The following is a 25,451-nucleotide window of genomic DNA, read 5'->3' as shown; positions in this document are numbered from 1 at the left end:
CGTCTTGCAAGTTTGTTTCCTTTTTCTTAACACCGTTAATACAGTTGCAATTTGACTTCGAGGAGCAACTCATAGAACGCAGTGTACATTGTAGCCTTTTTTGAGGTTTTTAAAGACTTTGGTGATTTTTGAAGCTTTTCCAAAACTTCTTTTGCAGCCATTTGGTAAGTTAAGCTTTTAAAACTTTTTTTTTGGGGGGGGTTGGATTTTGGGTTGGGGTGTTTGGAATTCAAGGACTTGGTGTTGGGAAGGGGTTTGCAAGAATCTGGAAGCTTGTGTGTTTTTTTCCTGCATTTTTATGATTTTCTGTGACCATTGGGCCACTCTGCTGTTTTTTAAAAAAAAATCTGGATTTGAATTTCTGTGTGCTGGGTGGCTGGGGGAACAGTTGGGGAGGGGTTTGCAAGAATCTGGAAGCTTGTGGGTTTTTTCCTGCATTTTTATGATTTTCTGTGACCATTGGGCCACTCTGCTGTTTTTTTAAAAAAATTCTGGGTTTGAATTTTGAAATGCTCTTTACAGTATGTGTGACTTTAAAGAGCACTTAATTAACTCTTGTTGTACCAAATTTGGCTTTGTTTGGACTTTTTTTGACCATAGGAACACATTAATTGATTTTCAATGCATTCCTATGGGAAACCGTGCTTCGCAAGACGAAAAATTCACTAGACGAAAAAATTCGCGGAACGAATTAATTTCATCTTGCGAGGCACCACTGTAATTTCAAAGGTATCTCAAACTACCGTATTTTTCGCTCTATAAGACGCACCTGACCACAAGACGCACCTAGTTTTTGGAGGAGGAAAACAAGAAAAAATTCTGAATCTCAGAAGCCAGAACAAGAAGAGGGATCGCTGTGCAGCCTGCATCTATAATTCACGAATGCATCTATCTGGGATAGCTATGCAGCCTGCATTCACTCCATAAGACGCACACACATTTCCCCTTACTTTTTAGGAGGGGAAAAGTGAGTCTTATAGAGCAAAAAATACGGTATTTCACCCTCAGGATGCAACCATAAACACACTAACAAAGCAGGGAGTTAAGACCCACTGAACAAAGCTTCTGAGTAAAGTGTGTGTAGTTATGTATGCTGAAGTAGTTATGTACATTAGAGACTTAGACTGCAGTCCTAACCCCACTTACCTGGGAGTATGCCCCACTGAATTAAAAAGGACTTACTTCAGAGTGGATATCATTAGCATTACACTGTTAAAGAATAGCTGCACCCTGAACATCAATCCTCGGGACAGAAGGTAAGTGGTCTTAACACAGAATTTCTAGGTTTACTTGCAGACTATTAATGATTTTTTAAAAAGCAAATGCAGAACTGATGCTAGGCATTATACAATAAAGAGTGGAAAAACCACAGAAGGCATATTTATGGGTTATAAAAGCCCTTTTATAAAGCCATTTTTAAACAAAACCAAGAAGTTTACAAAAGAAAATAAGATACAGAAGAATAAGTTGCTTAATATATTCCCAAAAAAAGAGAAAAAAATGAGGGGGACACAAATCCAACATGCTGAACAATAAAGGGTTCTTTTCCATGTTCTCTTTTAATACAAAATACAAGCCAAGGATACACATACTTAAAACAGAGCTCAGGAGCAGATATGCAGTCCTGGGAACCCTTCAATAAAAAGCAAAGCAAGGTTTGTTAATTTTTTTTTAATTGCAAGTACATACAGAGACTGGAATATGTAAAATTAAGTAGCACAAAAGACCATCACACAATTCTACCAATGCATGTTGCATCTATAATTCACGAACATGGTCAACAACGTCATGTTCACTTCAACCCCCCCTTTCTTTAAAAAAATGCATTTTTTAAATAAAGCATTAATGTTACATTCAAACTGAACTTCTAGTACCATGCTGCAGATTTCATTGTCAAGGGAATGACAACCCTATTGGCTATTAATAGGACTGGTGACTGTGGCATCCTGTCTAGCAATATTCCTTCAGATAACTGACCAGTTGAAGTGCCATATTTTAGTCAGCAGCCTGTCTTTCAAGGCCATGAAAAAAATCCAGGGGAGACCAAGAACTCAACAGGGTAGTGAACACCCAAGACAAATATCCACTGCATTCCATTTCATCAACCTGTAGCTGATGCCAAGGGAAGTTGCCCCACTTGGGAGTCTTTCTTTTTACCTCTTTACATTTGAGAATAGTTCAGGGTTTTACTGTGACATGTTCCTGGTAAACAAATTATGTAATTCTCTTATATACAACTTTTGTAATAACTGTTTCTGCGGGAAAAGTAAAGTTCACAAATTTCTAACACACATTAAGTTGTCAGACGGACACCCACACATGCACGCTTACACGCACACCCACTCCCATTCACACAAGATACTTGAAGGGGTTTTCATGTTATTGTGGCTTAAAGCAAGTTTGCGTATTGTTTTGCCCCAAACCCCTATAAAAAATCCCTCCCCAGATATACAAAGCATATGCACAATGGTATCTTGCAGTCACACCAAGCATGCTCAAACTGATGGAACCATTCCATTTTCTACAGTTTTGTACAGGGGCAGGTGGGGCAACAGGTACTCTCAACAGTGGTCAACACAGCATATAGTGAATGCTTTAATAGACTTGAAAGGCAAAACCTCTGCTTCAAGGGATAGAAAAGTTTCATGAAGAAAAACCAAGTGTGAGCTACCCAGTGAAGCAAACTGAAATGAGAATGGGGGGAAAGGAGGAATACCAATGGCAACTGTCAGCTTAGTGAATTATGGGTCCTTAAATTATTACAAGTATACCCCATGCCCAAGAGGAGATTTGCTATCCAGTTTCCATTTGGGCCCAAGATTCCACAAGTTGTTTGTTCCAAATGCAACCCGAAGAGGAGGGGGGAGAGAAGAGGGAAGGGTTGTTGGGTTTCAGTAACAGGTGGACCCAAGCCCCACACAGAGCCTATTCAATGAATATTTGGAGGGAAGGGGGGAAACAGTCAAATTCCTCCACAAAGCACTAATGTAACTTTCCAAATAGCTAAAATCATAGGAATCAATTTCCTTTTATTTTATAAAACAATGTGCCAACATTATGATTTGTTTTAAAAAAATAAACACTCCACAGAAAAATTACATAAAGCAAAAGCACCAATTTCTACAGCTCATAAGCTTCCAGCATGTTATAGCTCTTGTCCTGCCCCACCTCCACTCCTTAGTTTAGCTGTTTGTTGTACTTGGGACTCATGCTTTAAAATTAAGTTTTAAAAAGTATTTTCAATCCACATAATTAAACATTTCCGTACTTGGTGCAGGCATATCACAATTGAGTATATTCAGTATCTGCATCACATCTTCCCTACTAACAATTCCAGAAGGGTTTACAGACCACCTGAATGTATATACATTTCCCCATCTCTCCCAATATATTTATACACGATTTGTATGTTAGATTAAACTGAGCACTAAGCCCCTTGATTAAAGTTTTATTGATTTGCCCTAAAACATTAGATTGAAAAGTAAAAGCCATCCTAGAGTATACTTGGATATTCACCTTTAAGGTGTGCAGGCTGTTTTTTCAGCACCATGGCAACCACTATCTCGTCAAGTCCCCAAGGTAAGCTGCAAAAACCCTTTCAAACCCCTACTAAAATTCTGTTTATACCCTTACTGCTTTCACAGTTTCTTGCAAAGCTAAAACTTACGATACACTGAAAATATTTGCTTTTGGTTTTTCAGCAAATTTGTAGTAAATCTTATTAAATAACCTGCCACTCCCAGGAAGCAATCAATGTACAGTAACACACACTGATGTATACCGATTTGTTTCTCTGGCAATACTTGTTCCAAGGGACAAACTAGTGAACTGATACGGCTATCACATCCCTAGAATACTGCACTCAGAAGCCATATACACAGAGGCAGAGAAAACTGATTTTGCAAACTAGAATTACAAGTTTAAAATATTGACATTATTTTGCTAGTGTTACACGGACTGCAGGAGGGAAACACTTTCCTTCCATCTCTGGACTATAAAGAATGGTGAGAGAAAGCAGTTAAATGTTTTCACTCACAATATTCTAAATATTTGCTTCCAGGGAGACATATGCAGAACCCAGTAAAATCATAGCATATAGTTTGGGTTTTCACAGATTCAACATAAAATAGCCTGCTCTCCATCATGTACAATATCTGATACACAGAACTGTTTTTAAAAATTCAAGGGGGTAATGGGTTCAAATAAACGAAAAAGAAAAAACAGGAGTCTTGATTACTTTCTTATGCATCCTATACACTGTTGAATGTGTTAAAGAAAGGATGCCAAGAAAAAAAAAGACACACATTTTTCAAAATAAGTGAATCAGCAGCAGAAACATATTCAGACAGCAATAAGCAGTTGGCTGATCATAATGGCTAGAGCTAAGCTCTCAAAAACGTGTACATTTGGAGCAGCCAAATAGACTAGGTCCAAGTGCTTCATTTGCAGTATAGGATAAGTTTACCACTTTGAACTCAACACTCTGAAAGAAGCAATACAGTCTTCATGCCTGTAGTACCCAGATCACACAGCCAATTAAGCTTTGGCTAAATTGGCAAATGTGAGTCAAGCTGGACTGGCTTCCGTCCACGGAGGATCTCAAGATATTTTTGCTCTCTAGTTATTGTTCAAAAACACATATGCTAACATCAAAACTGTTACTCCAACCCAGGAGAAATTTGTGTTCTTTCACTAAACCCCAAAGCAGATGTAAAGTGGAAGTCATGTAGACACAAGTAGAGCTATTATAAATAGCAAAAGTCTGAATAAGCCAAGGTTGAAAAGCACATACCTATGCCATGTGTGTGTATGCATGTGTGAGAGAAAGAACCTACATGGTATTTCACTGCTTTTATATTCTTTGCATGGCCTTACAATACTAGTCAAGCAGACCTTGTCCTTGAAGAGGATGCTTGTGAATAGCATTCTCTACACTTTTAACCATCTTAGCACAGATGACAAAGGATCTGGCTTCAGAACACTGATACTCAAAATCAATTTGCAAAGAGATTATGGTTGAAAGTGTTATTGCAACTGTACAAAATGAAAGATGTAAAGCAGATGGCACTCCAACTCACACTTAATACTGCAGTTCCTTTACCTGGGACTGAAAAGCAAAGTCTGTCTTGTGTCTAAATTGGCAATACTGATACATCAGTGAAAACTTGTTTTGCACACTGGAAAGATATCCTGATTTTGAGATTCACTATTTCTGCTACATCATGTCTTCCAGTTCACACTCTGTTCCTCACTTATCCTAGGTATATAGCCTCTGCTAACTAGAGAATAAGTAAGATCTAGCAATGGAGAAAGCAGAAAGCAGGGGAAACTAAACTAAGCAAGGAAATGATGGATCAGGATAAATTAAACCCCTTGTTGGTGGAAGTTGTGTAGTCTGACTTTTGAGGATCTCAGGGAAAGGAGTACTTAAGCCATGACTCTTGGATTGAAAAAGACACTGTGCCAATATATAAAGTCACTTCCATGTTTCTAAAGAATACCTCTCTCAGCCTCCCATCCCAACTTTTCAAAACAGTTGTTCCAGCTTCCAAAAATCTCCCTGAAACCAAGCTTTAAATTTTACGCAAAGCTTCAAAGCAGCATAAAAAGATGGACATTTCAAAACGAATGAGAGTCAGGAAAAAAATGAATGCAGTTCTGCCAACTGGAATCCTATCCTTATCAATAAGCAGCAATAGTATCTACGGCATGAACAGGTAGGGTCTTTCAGAAGACTGAAAAATAGAACAGACCAAATGGTCATTAAAACAAGACTGTGGAACCCCAAACATTCGGAGTATTGGAACTTAAAACCCATGATGGATTTCAAACTAATTCATATACTAATTATGTCAAAGGAAATGCAATGTGCAATAATATATTTGTTTTGGATTCAATTAAGCAACAGTTGCCTTAGAAGAATTTCTGCAGCTTTGGAAAACCTATACCATTAGTTAACTATGATTTCCAAGTATCAGCCTCATCCTTATTGCTTTACAACTGCAGTAAGCCTTCAAAAATATATCTTTAGTATGCTGTTAATTTAAATCTAAATGGCTTTCAAATTTGGTTGGGGAGAACGGAATGGCCAGTAGAGACTGTGACGTCAAATCATTATTGTGTAAAGGTTCTCTTAAAAAAAGAAGAAAGTACTGTACTATTAAAACAGCTAAAGTAAAGGTGGCATTCACAGCCCATGAGTCAAGCCACAACCAAAACCATGTTCTAACCCCTAAGTATATTCTCTTTTCCTTACTCTCTTGCTCTCTCAAAAAAAGTTTCTCTCCCACACCACCATTTAATCTTCACCAGAGGGGACTTCATCTTCAGACCCTTCATCCCCAGATTTGTCTGGAGGAGGACTAACTGATTTCTTCTTTCCTGGAGGACTTTCAGGCTCTTCGTCATCATCTTTTGGGGATGGGGTCTTTTCTTTTGATGTCTTTGAAGCTGTGGGACGGCCTCCCTTCCCTTTGCCCTTCACTGGACTAGGTGTAACTGAAGGAAGAAAAGCATCAAAATGTAACAAAGAATCTTACAGTTAGTGCTTTTAAAAAAATAAATCAGCTTTTGAGGACATTTTAAAATATGTTTTTCCTTTCTTAACTTTTCAATCTGGTAATGTAGGAATGAAAACGTATTAGTACTATTGAACATAGCTTAAATTCCTACAAGATGATGCGTGTCAGGGCTCCAAGAAGTGTGTGGCAGAGGCCCCCTGAGGCTGATCCAGGGGTGTGTGTCAGTGATTTATGGGGTTTTGTGCCACCTGTGAGGCAGGAGCTTGGTCTGGACCAAGTGTCTGAACAGTCAGAGACAGTGGAAGGGGTGCAGGATGCGTCAGGAGCAGAGGAAGAAACTGTTGAGGGGGCAGACTGGTAGAATCCCCTCCGTCCCCTTCCCTGTTGTCTCCCAGGACCAGGACGGGTTTGAAGAGACAGGCACAGCGGTGATTTCAGTGTAGAAGTCACAGCTTGTTTGTGTGTACCCTGTCAGGGAAGGGAACTTAAGTGTGGGTTGAGGCAGGGTCATGTGGACGCAACTGTCTAGCTCAGAGCACAAGCCCGGGGAAGGAGTACCAGTTATTCAGTTGCCATAAGTGTGTGTGTGGTGCACCTTGGGAGCTACTCTAGTGCATGCTGTCAGTAAAGAATTAAGCTACTGGCTGTTTGTCTTCCTTGGGCTTGGTGTGCTCAGGCCAATGCCCAATTCCTCCTAATAAGAACTGTATTTTTTTTAATTATTATTTAAAAAAGACTTATGAGAGCCTGCTATTGTGTCAGCAATAAAATGTGCCAGCAATGAGGCACCCTCTCCCACATCCTTCTTAAAGGTGCCATTAAAACTTTCTTAGAACTGATGCTCACCATCTTTTTCTCCTCCAAGGGTAAGCAGCCAGTTATGATAAAAGCAAATTTGAAACAGAATGACTTTCACTAAAATACGAAGGCATCATAGGGTTAGTGTAATGTAAGTTGGGCATGTGGCAATTACATGGTTGTACATACTCCTAAACAATGCACAGCATTTCAAGTGTTGTAACTGATTTTAGGCTGAAAACACAGCCAGCGTGAATGCATTTATTCTAAAATTCTCCTTCAGTATAGCAGCTAAAGGTTAGGAGCACCATCTCTTCCTTTCTCCTATAATCATGATACATTTGATATTTAAAGGATCATAACAGTTGGGCATACCCGTTATCAAAGTAATTGTTTAGATAATTTAATCCAAGCCTCCAAAAAAAATTTCCACCCACACTGTGCTTGCACTTTTGTTAAGACAAGGTTTAACCAAATGAGTATTTATGCTTTCAGGATGTATGTAGCTTTGGGTACACCTGGAACTGTGCTAAGATTCACCATATTATTTTCACGCCTAATGGAACAAGGGGAATTTCTTAGGACTGGTAGGCACGAACATCACCTGTTTTAATCAGCACTGGCAAGTGGTCTGAACACAATACCGGTAACCAAGAAGTCATAGAATCCCATCCTGATACAGCCACTAGCTTCTTTGAAATCAGGAGCAATCCATACAAGAACTTTCCAGTAATCAGCTCTACCACATTATACAGACTGCCATGTATGTTAATAGGGATAAATTGCTAGTTGAAAATTGATTGCTTCCTATTCTTTCAAGCACAAGAGATGAAGAGCTGAGAAAACATAAGCACTTGCAAGCAAATTTCCATTATGTTATTCCTAACAGGTGCAAAGGGGAAGCAAGCTGAGCTCACCTGTAGCCTTTAGCCTTGGTTTAGGCATTTTCTTTTCTTTCCTTTCTGGTTTGGATTTCTTAGCCACTTTTTTGTTCTTCTTTTTTGAACTGCCATAGTCACTATCATCATCATCTTCCACAAGGAAGTCTTCATCGCTGCCAGACTCTTCTGTGCAGAGAGAGAGGAATGAAATGTCTCTAAGAAGGGCTGTCCTTGTTCACTTGGAAGAGAGACAGAATGGGGGAGAAAGTCTGGTAGGTTGATCAAGGGATAGAAGTCAGCATTCTTGGCTTCTATATCCTGTAACATACTTGCTAGAACTTGGAGAAATCAGGACTTCTGCGCCTCAGTATTTCCTCATGTAAATCTGCTTTATGACTGGTGACAAGCAGCACAATTATTTAAAACAGCAGTGGCATAGGCATATTTCTCCTTCCCTCAAGAGCAATTACATGGAGGCTCATCCTGACCATTTCCTATGCCAGCTGCTGTAGGTTCTATATGAATTCCCTTCCCAGCCTATGTCTGTTCTCTTGTTCAATATGGTCTTCCATCTTGTAGCAAGCTGTAGAAGTGCCCTCGGAAGCAAACACCAGTAACTTATTATATATGGAATAGCAGTAGCTTACTGCTTCCTATAACAGACTTCCAGGTTTTGAATCCAGATGTCCATGATTCTAGTTCATCAGCTCACTGGGTTTCTCTTGTTTATTTGCACACATTCACAGCAAATATCAAACGGGTCCCCACTTTTCATCATTTAGAGCAAGGGTATGTCAATTTGCACAACAGACAAGCAAGAAAGCAAAATCTGAGGTGCAGGCATTTTACCACATATTGATTTTTAATTGCTAACCATGTACACAAGGGGATTTGAGGCCCTTTACTGTCTCCTGAAGCCAGATAGGATGGTATTTGTAATCAAAGTGGCCTGTTCAGTTTGTTGTCCAGTGCTGAAGATAAAACAGTGACGAATATGGCAAGTTTGTATCTTACTAATAGAAATATTGACTAAAAGCTCTCCACATGTCCTAAAAGATTTGGACCCTGAACCTGAAGGACAGCATTGTTTTCCCTTCCCTCTTTGTTGTCAACAGCCAAGCTGGACACTAAGTACATTAACAATGAAGTGCATTCAATACTCAAGAAGCAGAAATGTCAAGTTTGCCTACCTTGGCAGCTTAGCCTGGATAGATCAAGCATGGATGTAATTTGTCGAACCCACTCCTATTCTACATTTGTGTGTGCCGTTCGGTGCCACTTACTTTCCTGAAACGATGCCTCCTCCTCTTCCTGGTCTTCCTCCTCACTGCCCACATCATCCATGAGCATTTCTCGCTGCTTGGAAGCAGCTTTGGATGCTGCCTGTCGCTGCTGGCGCACATTTTTCTGATCTTCTTTCTCATCCTCACTGTCCTCTGTTATAAAGTCACCAAAGAACACTGAAGATGGACAGTACAGAACACATTTCCAACTGGGGTAGGGAAGAAACTAGGGGGAAATAAAGGCTTGTCTATTCATGACATAATTCAGATTTGCTGAACACCAAACTTATCTGAAAGATTCTAATTTTCAATCATTCTGAAGTTTTCTCCATGCAAAATACCCATCTGTAATGGTAAATAATGGAACACCCAGCACTGGTTAACCTGCTGCTCTCTACACTGGAAATGGAACTCAGCAGAAGCAGGGCTCAGAAGTGCCTGGCGTGCTCTGGTCCATGGGGTCATGAAGAGTCGGACACGATAAACGACTAAACAACAACAAGAAGCAGGGCTAGTTTTTACATAACATACTGTTCATTTCTCTTCTCTGGCTCTCTCATCTGAGAAAAGGTAGCAAAGCTTTGTGGATAAACATTGATTCTTTCTTTCTTTTAAAAAGGGAAGTATAACCAAAATCAGAACAAAGATGCTAATCAAATGAGGACAGAAAAGGATGGATAGAGCCAGGGCCAGCTCACCCAGGAGGCAAAGTGATGCGACCATGTCAGGCAGCTGGATCCACAGGGGCAGCAGATCCCCATGTAGATCATCATTTACTTGTTATACCTGATGTAGATCTTCACTCACTCCTTCTTCCCTGGCGGGGAGAGGGCTGACATTTTGTGGTTCACCTCAGGTGCCAAAATGTCTTTGGCTGGCTGGCCCGGGGTAGAACAATCCCAACCTTCACCAGGCAGCAAGGCACGAGTTGAGCAGCTGATTGGGCCTGAGGCTGCCAAGTGATAGTGGTGGGGCTGGCTCAGGATCCCTCCCCGCCCCCCCAAAAAGCATTCTGTTCTGGAGATTTTTGTGGGCATTTCAGCAGGCAGAACAGGGAGTTCACCCTTGGAAGAGTGACTTCGCCATAACTCTGTGATCAGAGGTCTTTTTGAGCTCAGAGGGGGAAGCCTTCCCCAGCACAGTGGATTGTGGGTTTATATTGTGGCCTAAGAAGTTACTGATGAATGCTTTTTGTTTTTAAATTTATTAACCATTTTCACATAACAAATTATTCCAACAATTGTATCCCCCCCCCAATTTCCCCCCTCCTGCCCCCGTATACCCCCCTCCCGCCCCCCTACGAATTCCCTCGGTTCCTCTTTCTGGTTTGTTAACATATATTGTTCTTTCTTTTATATTATAAAAATGTAAAAATCTCTAAATTATCCATCTACTGTGTTAACAAATAAATTTGTGTATTTTTATTCAAAACTGATGAATGTTTTAATGTACATCCTTTGGCTGAAGGGACTGTGCTAAGCAGCACAGGCTACAAAAAGCTTTGAAGCAAGTCCAGTGAGGAATCAGAATGTGCAATAATATTTATTCTTCAACAAGTTTAGCTATAACTTGACCAGTCTTCCAGTCACACACCTAATATGTATGGTTGCTTAGATATGCCAAGTTGGCTAAATTAAGTAAGAAATGGGTCCTCCCTCAGTTTTCTGAAACAGCATTACCTGAAATTGTCTATGTAAGATGTTATGCAGGTGATGACATGTATCCTAACACCACTTATCTGGGAATAAACCCTGCTGAATTTACTCTGACTTACTTATCAGCAGACATGGCTAAGCCTGCACTGATAGGCATTAACCGAATCCATAGATACAAATATATTGCAGGAAGCTGAAGTTTAATGTAGGCCAGGTTGCATTTATCATTACCTACTGCTTCATACACAGGTGGGGGACATCTTTAGCTTGAGGTCACAGAATCATAGAATCATAGAGTTGGAAGAGGCCACAAGGGCCATCGAGTCCAACCCCCTGCCAAGCAGGAAACAATCGGAATGGGTCAAATGCCAGTGATGGGTGGAGATTAAAGGCAAAAGTGAGTGGAGCAATGGATATTCCTCTTATGGTAGGCTACATTTCAGGCAAGCAAAAGCCAGAGGTTTTTATTCCTTCTTCCATACCTCTCCATCCTCTAACATGGAAGCAAGAAGCCTCATCACAGTTCAAGGACATATTCCAGCCAGGTAAATACACTCAAGAAAGTAGAGTAGAACTAATAAGGGTTGTAGCCTGGGGACAGATTTTGGCCTAGAGAGTGTCTTGAGGGCTAGATAAAGAAGCTCGGAGGGCCACATTTGTCCCCAGCACCTGAGATTCTCCATCCCTGGCTTAATGTGAATGTGCAGGGCACTTCTGCACACTGCTGAAAACACAGACACTTTGTTCCTCCCTTGCTTCTACTAGGAAACAAACTATGGGCTCGCTTGTTATGTCATGTGAAGCATGCGTCCCTGGTTTTTCTCCAAACACACCATAAATGGTAAACCAAGAACAAACCTTGGCTTCTGTTCATGGTTTCTTTGGAGAGGAACAAACCACGAGCCAATACAAGCCACAGCACAGCTTGTTTCCCAGAAACATGGCAGAAGCAGGAGAGGAAAGGAGAAAAGTGAAGTGCCCATGATTTCAGTAGCGTGCACCCAGCACAATGCTCATTCCCACTGATCCATGATTTTAACTATGGCTGAATGTGACTTGCAAACCAGGTCATAGTGAGTTACTTGATTTACACAGCCTTTACCTGCAGCCCTTTTCCTGGATTTGGAAGTTGCTCTTTTGTTCTTGTCAGGTTTCACTTTTTTCCCTTTTTTGTTCTTTTGAGAACTCTCATAGTCACTATCAGCTTTGCCATCATCTGCTCCTAAGTCATCCTCACTGCCAAAATCTTCATCTGAGGAAAAAATGGTGATAAAAGTTATTCTTAGCCTTCTGCTGCAGGGAAGCACAATCAGAAATGGTAGACTATTCCAGGCTTTAATGCTAAAGACCAGTGAGCAAGCACAGAACAAAGGAAAGTGCATTTGATACTGTTACAGACAATTTAGAGAAGAACACAGACAACATTTCTGAGAGAAGCAATGGCAGGGAAAAGAACTCCAGTTGGTTATCTATATAGTAAGATGCATAACTTACCCGCTGAGTGAGAATCATCTCTCTTTGTCTTCATATCTTTTTCTGAGTCTTCACTGTGAAAAGGAAAATTAATAGATCTAATTCAAGTACAACCATGAAGATTATTGTATTATTAGTGCATTCTGAGGTAAAGGAGGAAAGCAGCTAGGTTGTTTCATCTGAACAAAAAGACCTGACTGAATTTATTAATTCTATTCAGTTTATTATCTACTCCAGGAATAAAAAGATATCTACTAAAGTACTTTTATACTGCATCATTCTAAATATAGCTTTCAGACAACAAGCAATTTTGCTTAATTGCTGAAGCAACTCTTGTGCTTCCCAAGTTGCAAGGAGGGAGAATTCTGAAGGAAAAAATACAAATTTTAACTATAAAATCTGCATAGCAATGGTATTTATCTTTGAAGTTTGCAACAATCCCCTACTACTCTACCAGCTTATAAAAAATCCAAAACCCATTTCAGAGGAAAGGCAAGAAGTCCAGAATAAGAGAACCACAATTTATTTGGAAAAAGCTGAAGTGCTTTTATTGAAACACACAGTATAGGGCACTATATTTGTCATTTTCTGTGTATATATAAAAAATCCTTTTTCCTAGTCATCCAAACTAAATTGGAAAAGTGTATAGGTCCTCAAGTTAAAGCCACCTATATAAAAAACTTAAGTAGTAGGGATCTTGCTTACCTATCCTCCTGAGAATTCTTTCCAGACCGCCTCTTATTTTTTGCTTCCCTTGGTGATGAACGAATTTTCTTGGCTGGAGGGGCTGAATCTCTGCCATATTCTTCATCTATATTGTAAGTGGGATAAAACAGGTGTTGTGGATGATTACAGGTTTGCCAGTTAGTATAATTAAATGGTATAACCATGAAAGATTAGCACTAAGCACAGCATCCTGCTAAAATGCCATGAAACAACTGAAAATTGGGGCTGCTGAAAACCTAGTAGTCTTTTAGATTGGATTTGATGATTCTCTGCAATTATTATGGTTCATTTTAAGTTGGCTGTATTTTAATTAGTTTGGATATGGAATGCAAGTAATGCCTATTAAACAGCAATTTATGAGGTTTTTAAAATAAACTCATACTTAGAGGAAATTAACACTCAAGAGAATATTTAAAAGCCCCAGTAAAATAACATGGCAGTTTCGTTGAGTTTGGATTTGATATCCCGCGTTATCACTACCCTAAGGAGTCTCAAAGCGGCTAACATTCTCCTTTCCCTTCCTCCCCCACAACAAACACTCTGTGAGGTGAGGGGCTGAGAGACTTCAAAGAAGTGTGACTGGCCCAAGGTCACCCAGCAGCTGCATGTGGAGGAGTGGAGACAAGAACCCGGTTCCCCAGATTACGAATCTACCCTTTGAATACAGATCTCCGTAACTTCTCAATATCTCTGTCTGGGAGACTATCTGGTTTATATCCAAATAGCAGTGAGCAGTTGTCAATTGTTTTTACAACTGCTTTTATACACAGGTGAACAGTAGTGTCATACAATAAGGATTTCTCAAATTATCAGGGTTTCATATGAAGAATAATGATGGACGCACCACAGTATTTTGCCCACTGCTCCCAATCCACTGCAACTTGAAGCCACAGTGGACCCCTGGATGTGGTGTGCTCTAAGGCACACTCAGTTCATATAAAGTTTCCTGGAGGAGGAACAATATACAATACTTAATATTTGGCTGCAATACTGAGAGCTGCCCTTGGAACCTGTTGAGTGATGGTGCATAAAGCATATCAATTAATAAAAAGGAAGGTAGAAACTGAAATACAGGTTTCACAACAATACTGCACTTATGCCTACTGCCACAGTCTGTCTGTCATGATGAATTTTATTGGGGTATGTTTTTGGTTTTTTTTTTAAAATAAAGATGGTAAATGGTTAAGGGTTGTATCCAATGCTAGTCCTAGTCAGAGTAAATCCACTGGAGTTAATGGACATGAATAATTTACGTTCATAAATTTCAATGGGTCTCCTGTGAGCAGGATTAGCATTGGATACAAACCTAATTCATAAGCCAAACTACAGTAGTTAAGAGCTCGACAGACACACAAACAGCTGGTTGGCTTTAAATGCCTTGGTAAGTTCTTGTTGTTCCTTGATTGGTGAAGATCTTGCACAAGTTAAAACTGAATAGCCAACAAAACAAAATTAGAAACAACATAGGATAGCACCATATTTTGTTTTCATTAATTACCACCATAGCAGCTTCATTCATCAGACAGTAACAGCATGTGTGCTTTCCAAGAAAGGAAGAAAAAAATCCTGTAGAGGTTCCAGAAACATTAATATAATTCACTTGCAGTACTCCAAGAAGGAAGAGAGCCTCAGAGGAATGGAAATTAAAAAGCCACATGCTAAAACAACGTGTTGACCAAACTAGCAACTCTCAAAAACCTATTCAAGATAGCACATCTGCATCACCCCTTGCTAAAACATTATGCTTACTGTTTGGCTGAATAAAACTACACAGCTTAGAAGCACCCTTGCTCTTTAAACCATGCAGTGCCCACCACTTTAAGTGGAAGTGAAGGCGGTGAAGGTCCTGCGTGAGTGTCTGGAGGCGGTTGGAGGATGGATGGCGGCTAACAGATTGAGGTTGAATCCTGACAAGACAGAAGTACTGTTTTTGGGGGACAGGAGGCGGGCAGGTGTGGAGGATTCCCTGGTCCTGAATGGGGTAACTGTGCCCCTGAAGGACCAGGTGCGCAGCCTGGGAGTCATTTTGGACTCACAGCTGTCCATGGAGGCACAGGTCAAATCTGTGTCCAGGGCAGCTGTTTACCAGCTCCATCTGGTACGTAGGCTGAGACCCTATCTGCCTGCGGACTGTCTCGCCAGAGCGGTGCATGCTCTGGTTATCTCCCGCTTGGACTACTGCAATGCGCTCTACGTGGGGCTACCTTTGAAGGTGACTCGGAAACTACAACTAATCCAGAATGCGGCAGCTAGACTGGTGACTGGGGGCGGCCGCCAAGACCATATAACACCGGTCTTGAAAGACCTACATTGGCTCCCAGTACGTTTCCGAGCACAATTCAAAGTGTTGGTGCTGACCTTTAAAGCCCTAAACGGCCTCGGTCCAGTATACCTGAAGGAGCGTCTCCACCCCCATCATTCTGCCCGGACGCTGAGGTCCAGCGCCGAGGGCCTTCTGGCGGTTCCCTCATTGCGAGAAGCAAAGCTACAGGGAACCAGGCAGAGGGCCTTCTCGGTAGTGGCGCCCGCCCTGTGGAACGCCCTTCCAGCAGATGTCAAAGCGATAAACAACTACCTGACATTCAGAAGACATCTTAAGGCAGCCCTGTTCAGGGAAGTTTTTAACGTGTGATATTTTACTGTATTTTTGGTTTTTATGGAAGCCGCCCAGAGTGGCTGGGGAGGCTCAGCCAGATGGGCGGGGTATAAATAATAATAAATTAATAATAATAATAATAATAATAATAATAATAATAATAATAATAATAATAATAATAATATTATTAAAGTAGCTGCCAAAGACTGTCAAGAGATTTAAACTTACCTGCATCATCTGACTCCTGAAACTGTGAGTAGTCCACCACTTTTCTGTTCCTAGAAGGGCAGAAATACAGAAGTTTAAGCAGACTGAAATGTTATAGCATCTACAATTAATGTTAATAACAAAGACTCCTTCACCAATATACTGCTTTCCTAGACTAGATTTCAATCCGTCAAACCGCTTTAAAGAGGCATCCAAATGACACAGATGGGATACTCTTTGGTTCCTGAAGGAAGCAAGAAACTTCAGGCAGCAACCTTTGCTACTGATGACTGTATACACCCATTTTTAGAGATGACTGAAGTTATAGCAAATGGCCGGTGGAAGAGGCTTTGCAATGCTGCTAAGTGTGCCCACAATACTTCCAGATTAGACAACATGAGGCCTCAGCTTTCCTCTTCCCCCACATAGCTCCTAAGCTGTTGACAGTTCAAACCTTAATCACCTGGCCATAGCCTTAGTTTGGGGGATGGTTGTTCAGGACTGGTAACATAGGAAGCTGCTCAGCCAGCCCCTAACCTGGACTGCAATGCAAAGGAGAAAGGGAGGGGGAAAGAGGGTGTGTGTGAGAGATTGTGCATGCGCACGCAGGCACATACACACAGTATCCATGCAGGGTCTCCCTCCCCTTTTGAAGGATGGAGAGGAAATTGGTTCCACTGTGATCTATTTATATCCTGCTACTCCATGGGCTCAGAATGATTTACAACAGTTTTTCTAAACGCCCAGGGGTTCCCACCTATCTCTTGCTTTCTAGTCTACTGAAGCTTTAAACAATTTCTAGTTTCCTATTCATACGAGATAGTTTAAGTAGATTTCTGGAAAAGGGAACTAGAAAACACATCAATGAGAATTTTGGAATTAAAAAATATTGATAAGAAATAGGCTATTTTGAAAAATTAACTCAAGCTATTGATGCACACTACTTTAAGAGAAAAGTGGCATACAGCTGATACTTAACCATTCTAAAACTAAATGAAAAGAATCTTTGATGTTGGAAATGTGCATCTTCTGATGCAAATGTTCTTATCTGGCAGGGATGCTCTAAATGCAGAGACACCCAATTTAATTGTATGCAGACAATTCACAACTTAAGCACACCTATCTTGCATGAATTTAGCTTTACATGCTTAGCTGATATAACATTGAAATTAAGGTGGGGGGAGCTGGCAATCCTAGCCACCATTTCACTATATGTGATTTCGGCTTTATGTACTATCCCCAGAACATAATCCTAGCATGTTGAAAGTTGACTGTATTACAGTACTTGTTCATATAATTGTAATGGTAATATGAATATGAAAACTGGACATGGTAAAGAAAATGAAGTTAAATATATATATATTACACCCACTTGCCCCACACTTGATGTCATGTGTAGGGCAGGTAGATGCAGTTAGATTGGCTGTGCAACCTAGTTCCCTGTGGAGAACTTGATCACAAAACTAATCCCTGAAAAAAGGAGAGCTGAAGTCACTGACCATCAGCTTCAAGCATGCTGGAGTTCAAGCCTGCAGGATCAGTTGGGTAACTGAGTTTCCCATGGGAAACTCAAATCACACAGCTAATTTCTGTAGAAAGCTCCTTGCGCTGCAGTTTCCAAGCAGCTGGCCACCAGTTGGCTGTCAAACCCTTGGGAAGTGCTGCGCAAAGGGCTTTGACAAGTGGGCGTGACAGCCCACCTACCATTCATTTGAGAACATGTTTTTGACAGATGGATTGTCCTACCCACCTGTCAGGTTGGTCCACATGAGGGGGACCAATAAGGATTTGGCCCAACAGGACAAATAGTTCCCCACTCTTGACCTAGCCTTATTATGCAAGACTTTGGAGTATGTTTTAAGCAGTAGGCACCTGTTGCCGAAAATCAAGCAAGCCTTAAAAAATGAATTAACTAACTCAAGTGAACTGAGAATACCTCAACAAAATTACTACTGTACTTCACTTACAATGATGTTGCCAAGCACTCTTTACTCTTTACTCACTTTATGCTTTGTATCACTACAATGAACAAAACTGAGGAGTCAATTCTAGGAAAACAGCAAAATAAATATCAGAATGACCCAGATAATTTAATGTATTTGGTGTGTTCATACCTCACATCATCTTATTTCTTAAACTTATTGGCCCTGTTCAAACCTAACATCAGCTGTTAAAGTTACTATCTGCATAATTATTACTGAGCTAGGAAAGGCATGCTTTCTTCCTCTAAGGCAGGCATGTTGAAAGTCCATTTTGGGGGCCTAATCCAGCCCACCGGTCAGTTTAATCTGACCCTTGTGGCAGTTTATATCCTGAGGTAAAATACTAAAAAAACCTCAGCAACTTCAATCCTAAAAAAAAGTTTAACAACTTTGGTCGGCCCTTTAATTCATCAAATCTGGCCCTCTCAAAGATGTGAATATACAAAAGGAATCAAAATATTTTTAAATAAAAATAATAATTCAATTTTCACAATTAAAAGCACTACATTTCTTAAATATTTAATAGTTTAGATGTAATCAAGTTACCCACTGCAGTTACTCTCTAAACTGAATCGGTGCTACTATCTGATACAATGAGCTGAAAGAGGCTTTTCCAAGCAAATGGAGATTCAATCTGACACTCTCAAATATGGGTATTTACACTTTGCCTGCCAAATATAGGCATTTCATTTACACCAAATGAAACTGCTCTAGATTGCCCAGTAACTTTCTACCTGTTAGTCATTTGCATTTCATTTTTGTTTGCTACTTCATTCTTATGACAGTTGAGTTCGACCAAGGCAAAGTGAACTTAAGATGGTTTTCAAAGTAGAAATATTCCTTTGATTTCAAACAGTGTGGGGCTTACTGTAAGTGCTGATCAGCTGATCGGGAACTCAACAGCACAGCTGCCGGGCTTGCTATAAAGCTGACAATCCTTGCTTGGATGCAAAGGAACAACCCTTAGTAATCTAGATTGTACATTTGAAGGTGCACCTTTGCCTGCCCCATACCTCATATCACATATGATATTAGATGCAAGGCAGATGGATATGGTTTTGGGGAAATGGTCTCAAAAGCCAAATTAGGACCTCTTCTGGGCCTAGCTTGGCTTATTGGATGGTGGTTCCCTTGCACTGTCATTTGGAGATATTTTAAAGGCATTCCCTCTATAGGTGAAAGCATGCAAAACGTACAGTGTGACAAAGATGAAATGTCTGGTTGAATCCAGTATAAATAATGCATGTTGATCTTGAATACGGCAAATATCAGAATTATTTTCCCATGCTGCACTATTTCTTACATTTAAAAAACTGAAAAGCATTCTAAAATAGAAATGTTTCGTAAGAGTATATTCTTTTTTTAAAAAAAAAAATGTCCACCGCCCGCTGCCTTCACGTCTCTATGTGATTTATCCTTGACTACCTTTAGAACATCTGGTGGCATCCAGTGGTGACTCTGTGGCAGAACAGTGAAGGTGGCAGTATTCAGCTATCTCCCTTCCCCCTGGAGCTCTCTGCAACCCCTCTAAATCTGCCTCAGATGTGGCATATTTAAGGAATGACATGAGGGGAATTGAGAAATACCCCCTGATGGAACTCCTTCCACCAATGGTGGATCACTATTTGATACCACCTATAAACTATATTACATGTTTCTTTGCAAAAACTGTACTGCTGGCCTTGATGTAATTTCCTTTAAAAAGCCTATGGCTTCAATCCTGCACACTTGACTGGGAGTAAATCCTATTGAATTCAATGAGGTTCACACCTGAGGTTCACATTATAGGCTTGTACAATCAACAATACTTACAAATATACCCACTGTTAGAATGAAGCAGCATGTACCCCAAGCTGCACAAGCATATTTAAATTTTCCCAGTACAACCATAGGAAATATATTAAATAAGAGAGGAACTGAAAAATAATCAACATTGTAACAAATGAAAGCTGTTATTATTGGAATAAGAAACAATCTTTTCTCACACTCAGTTAGCCAAAAACAAAAATACAAAAGCATGTTTACCAGAAAGATCAGGGGGATGTGTACAAACCACAAGTGACTGCCCCTCTTTCAAACTGTTTCCAATCCTCTGAAGGAAGAAACAAACTAGTATCTGCTCCAGGCCAACAGGTCAATGTATTAAGGACAGTGAATTAAATATGTACTGAACCTTTAGAAGTCTTATCAGTTCCACCACAACAGTAACTGAGGATTAAATTAGCAACTAGAAACCTATGTGTTATTTAACCAGTGCTATCATACTGAAGTTTCTTTTGCTAATAAAAATCAATTTCTGAAAAAGCAATAGCTTCCAATTATGGACTTAATTTTTATATCCTTGAACTGAATATTTGCACAAATTAAAACAAGCTTCTCTGCTCATTTACATGTTAGCTCGTTTCTAAGGGTTTGCGTGTATATTCCAAACACAGATCAACTTCTTTCCCTTCTTTGATTGGCTATGCTGTGCCACTGTGTATTACAAACTGTCCCTCTGCTCTTCTTGTACATGGCTGGGTCCAGAGGGCAGGAGGCTAATTCCCAGAGGCAGGGCTCTCAGGGCAGGTATTCTGCCATGGCCTTGTTGCCTTCCCCATCGGGACTTGAAACTCCTAGCCTCCTGCTTCCCCCAACCCAGGAAATTGAGCAGGCAGTCACTGAATCTGCTGCACTGCTGCCAGTAGCTGCCTTCTGCCAATCCAAACCATATTCCTTTCTCTTGGGGGGGGGCTCACCACTCCCAAACCAGGGGTGCTCCTGCCTTGGACAGGTTCTCCTTCTCTGCCTTCCAGCGTTTTGTTTAGAAGCAGGACCCATGGATGCCAGGAGAGTACCCGAGTGCTGCTGGGGGTGGGGAGTGGGCAATGCTGGGGGTGCTGGAGGACAGGGACACAACTGTGGGCTCATCCTGAGCTTAGTGCTGTAATATGAGGGAGGGGCAAATCATACTGGGGTCCATGTTGCTCAGGAGGCTGGTCCATGCAGCGCTGTGGCAACCAGCTGGCATGTGAGGATGAGGCAGCCGTTGAACATCCCACACCTTCTTCTTTGGCTGCATTTATTTACTAGCTTCACAAGAGGCTTCAATCTTTTTTACTAGAAGACTTCTAAAATATTTTGTTATTATTATTATTTATATCCCGCCTATTATCCTGACAGGGACTCAATGTCTCCATTGTTAATGAAAGCACATACATATGTTTGTGTACTAAATTTTGTTTAATAAGTAAACATATTAAATCTATTGTGTATTTAAATAACATTAACTATGTTACAAATACTTTAATTTATGATATGGAAATGTAATTCAGTGTGTGGCCTGCAGGTTCTGTGTCAAAGTACTCTTGCGACCCACTTGGTCTGAGAGGTTGGACCGCTCTGTTCTAGAAGATCATGGGAAGGATCCTGACTTATTCAACAAAATAAATGTTGGCTACATCCACCCATTTTAAACTGACATCACAAATGGCAAACAACTCAATATAAGCATAACAAAAGTAATTAACCTTAGCAAGAATGCACATATAAGCAAACCACCAAGACTACTTATGTTTTTGGATGCAGCAAAAGCATTTGACATGGTAGAAAGGAAGGATTTTGTAGGGAAACTTTATTTTCAACCTAGACTAAAGCTATTTATATATTCCTTATGTTCAGCATGATAGAAAATGAGGTTTGCTAAGTAATTCACTTCTTAAAAAATGGACAAAGGGTGCACTTTATCCTCACTGCTATTTGCACTTGCACACTTGCAATTGAAACACTTTACAATGCAGCTCACTCCATTTGCAAAATAAGTGGCAGTCAGGCATACTAATCTCAAATCAAAATCTTGTTACATTCTCATGATGCAATGTTATCCATGGAGTAGCTTTGTGAGCGCTTGCCTGTATCATTCCAATTAATAACTAAATAAATACACTTTATTTTTGTAGCTGAAAATCAACCCACAAAAGTCTGACTCAGGCTTCCAACTCTAACCCCACTTACCCAGGAGTAAGGTTCACTGAATCCAAAGGATTTACATTTGAGTAGACATGGTTAGGACTGTGCTGTTAATCATAATCAGTTCATCAATGTTGGACAATGTCTATACAGCATCAAAGTATAGGCTCTAATAATCCTATGAGGTATCTGGGAAGTAATTAATAATATAATAAGCAGGTTTTGGCTGGCCTTAGTAGTGAAGCCAAAAGGTATGGACACCAAAGACAGACCCTTTCTCTGCCTATTGTGGTGCTCTACAGCTGAGACAGCCCCTGACACTCTCCTTCAGGAAAAGGGGGCAGAAAGCATGCTGGCCGGACTGCTGCTTTTGCTGAGGCACATCCTCATGGAAGAAAGACAGTGGCACCAGAGGCTGTGTATCAAGACATGCCTCAAGCAGTGCACTGCAGAAGCAAGGTCCTGAAAGAGACTGAGTACTAGACCAGTCACTTGCTGATGTGTGCACCCATTCATCAGTGTGTGTCTATGTCAGAAAGCAAGCAGAAGAGGGCAGCATCAACAGCAGGGTGGCAAACTACTTAAAGCAGATACATTATGCTTTTTAAAGAAACAAAAACATTTCCTATGCCTTGGCCCAAGTATCCATACGTCATGAATTTTAAACCCATATTATATGATAATATTTGTGAAGTCACCAAATGGCTTGAAAACTGCACTAAGATTTCTGGAGCCTTACTACATAATATTAACAATGTGTAAGCTTCTACTCAGAAGTAAGCCCCACTGAGTTCAATGGGACTTGCTCCCAGAAATGTGTGTATAAGATTGCAACCTAACAGCACAACATGTGTCCACTCAGAAGCCTTGTCCATTAAATTCAATGGACCTTGCTCCCAAGTAACTGGGTACAACTACCACATAAGCATAACTAGACAAAAAAAATGCAGTAATTTTATAAGTATCTATCATATTGGGTTGAGGGGGACAAGTACCACACTGATATCCTGCTGCCCAAGGGTCCACAAAACCCTGGAGCCAGCCCTGCTCCTGCATTATTGCATCCCCATGGAGAGAATGGGGCTCCAATCCCCTGTAAACCATCATGCTCATTAGGCCTGTCACTCACTTTTAATCCAACCTAGCTCACAGGGTTGTTGTGAGAATATAGGGACACACAAGCATGCCAAACTCAGCTCCTTGAAGGAAGAATTTGGTTATAAATGCCACAGATACTGACATTCAAAGACACAATTAAACACACAAGTTCTTCTTTTCCAGGCTTGCTACAGTCCAAAAGAAGCGCAGCAGGCGTCTAAAAACGGCGTTTCTTGTCTACTTAAATGAAGCCACTGCTGCAAGAAGCATCATTTCCAGCCCCTCACGAAATGCACTGAATGCAAACGCGCCCGCCTCTCCACTAGGGAGCACTCCCTTGGCTCTACGAACCCTGTCCTCTGGCGAGCGAGCTCCCGCCCCCACGCCGATGTACAAAAAGCCACACTGTACAAAAAGATACAGAAAAAAGCACGTCGCCCCTGCAAGTTGCAGCTCGGAACACGGAGGCGCAGCAAAGGGCCGTGCCTCTCCGTCACCAGATTCCTCCGGAGGAAACGCGCACAAGTGGCTCTCCGGAGCCAGCGGCGCGCGTGAGAGGCATGCCTCCCGTCCACGCTTTCGCGGGCGACGTGCACGAAGCAAGCCTCGGGCGCAGCCACCCCTCCTTCCCCCGCAGAGACGTGGACTTTGCTTGCGCTAACCTTCAGGGGCAGCATTGCATCCTGTAGGGAAGGGACCTGCAGGGCGGCGGCGTGCGATAGCCTCCCGCTCCCGCCCCCCCCCCACCGCCGAGCAGCAGCAGCAGCACGCTGCATGCCTGCACACGCCCCTCCCCTCTCTCCCGCCATAGCCGACTCCAGGCCGCCTCCCCTCCCCTCGCGTGGGACGAGGCCCGGGGCATTCGCTCCTCCGCCGAAGGGCCGTGGGTGGCCTGCGGGAGCGAGGGCCGCCAGAGCCAGCCCCGCGGGCCTCACGCCGCTCGCGAAGGAGACTCACCTGACGGGCCTAGACATCTCGGCGGGCTAAACGGAGGCCCTGAGGCGGGCACGGGTGCCTAAGGAGACGAAAGAACCGAGCCCGGTCGGCGCCGTTCTCGCTCGCCCTCCCGGGGGCCGTCAGTCCCCGGGTCCAGCGACTCAGGCCGACGCCCCGCACCCCAGATCTGGCTCCTGTGCGCCGTCAATCGCCACCACTCGCCTCTCCCCCCTGCAAAATGGTCGCACTTCGTCCAGTAGAGGGGATGCGCCGAGCTGAGAGGGCGGTGCAACCTATTCGGCTAGCATCTCCTCCCTACGCTTCTCGTTGGCTGCCTCGTAGCGTCGCCGCGCCCCATTGGCCTGTTCGAACGATCACGGAAGCGCTGCCCCGCCTCCTTCCCTGCGAGCGGGAGGAGTGAAGGCGGTGGAGGGGAGCTCCTTGCTAAAGCTGATATGAGAGCGGACAGCCAACAACAGCCAGAAAAACCCGCCGGGGTTTCACAATGGCAGATTCGGCAGCAGCTTGCTTGGATTCCGACCCTATAATTCAACAGCCCAGTCCCCTTTCGTGCACGAGAGAATTCGCTTTCATTCGCATTTATTTTTCTTATGGGAAACAATAGGCTCCAGGCCAAACAGCAGATTCGATAAGAAAGGCTGGGCTACGTTTTTGGAGGGAAAGGAGAATCAGATCAGCCCCTCCCTACGAATTTGTGACACTTATCGCGATACTTTCATAATTAATGGTTATGCTCCCGCGAGCCTTGCTTGGCCCTAGAATTGTCGGAGGGCCGGGATGATACGATGTGCTCCCCTTTCTCCCTCTTCTTCCCTTGTACTACTCTTCACTGCTGTTAGAGACGGTGCTTTGTGCATGCCTCGCTGCATTACACCATTCTCCCCTGGCTGATCATCTCTGTTGGCCAGAAATATAGTTGAAATTGAATAATAATTACAAGCAAAATGGCATCAGGTCTCAGCCCTAGAATATGCAGAGTGCATACTCAACATTGCCCATCTTCAAACCTCTAGAACGGGTAGGCAACCTAAGGTCTGGGGGCCGCATGCGGCCCAATCTGGCCTGCGGATGGTCCAGGAATCAGCCTGTTTTTACATGAGTAGAATGTGCTTTTATTTAAAATGCATCTCTGGGTGGGGCATATCTTTGTGGGGCATAGGAATTATTTTTTTCAAAATATAGTCCTGCCCACCACATGGCCTGAGGGACTGTGGACTGGCCCCCTGCTGAAAAAGGTTACAGACCCCTGCTCTAGAATGAAGCAGAGCTTCTTGATAATAAAAAGTAGCAACTCTCACTGAGCTCAACAGGGCTTGCACCCAACTC

The 25,451-nt window shown here is 42.0% G+C and overlaps 1 protein-coding gene and 1 long non-coding RNA gene across 3 annotated transcripts in view; one reads left to right on the top strand and one right to left on the bottom strand.

The window, feature by feature from the left end:
• The window catches only part of LOC308586709, a 280,032-nt gene that overhangs the window by 220,533 nt on the left and 34,048 nt on the right, over positions 1 to 25,451 (top strand). The gene's annotated exons all lie outside the window — the stretch shown is intronic.
• On the bottom strand, positions 1,381 to 24,379 carry NUCKS1 (nuclear casein kinase and cyclin dependent kinase substrate 1). 2 transcript variants are annotated; one of them, XM_081193564.1, is made up of 8 exons: positions 24,126 to 24,378; positions 16,162 to 16,211; positions 13,317 to 13,422; positions 12,633 to 12,685; positions 12,241 to 12,390; positions 9,484 to 9,636; positions 8,237 to 8,386; positions 1,381 to 6,498 (listed from the first exon to the last, which is right to left on the bottom strand). In XM_081193564.1, the coding sequence occupies exons 1-8, from the start codon at positions 24,140 to 24,142 to the stop codon at positions 6,299 to 6,301; spliced, it is 879 nt and encodes a 292-aa protein (XP_081049690.1). In that variant the 5' UTR covers positions 24,143 to 24,378; the 3' UTR covers positions 1,381 to 6,298. The 2 variants fall into 2 exon arrangements, with proteins under 2 accessions (XP_081049690.1, XP_081049691.1); XM_081193565.1 differs by lacking the exon at positions 8,237 to 8,386 and having other exon boundaries at positions 24,126 to 24,379.

The sequence above is a fragment of the Podarcis bocagei genome (assembly GCF_964188305.1).
Source record: "Podarcis bocagei genome assembly, chromosome: 5".
Classification (NCBI taxonomy): domain Eukaryota; kingdom Metazoa; phylum Chordata; class Lepidosauria; order Squamata; family Lacertidae; genus Podarcis; species Podarcis bocagei.
This window is presented reverse-complemented; position numbering and strand designations above follow the sequence as displayed.

Coding starts and splice junctions, on each gene's coding strand:
- NUCKS1 (XM_081193564.1), bottom strand. Junction 12,686..13,316: donor AAGAATTCTCAGGAGGATAG/GTAAGCAAGATC, acceptor TCCTTTTCACAG/TGAAGACTCAGAAAAAGATA. Junction 9,637..12,240: donor ATCCAGGAAAAGGGCTGCAG/GTAAAGGCTGTG, acceptor ACTTTATAACAG/AGGACAGTGAGGATGAGAAA.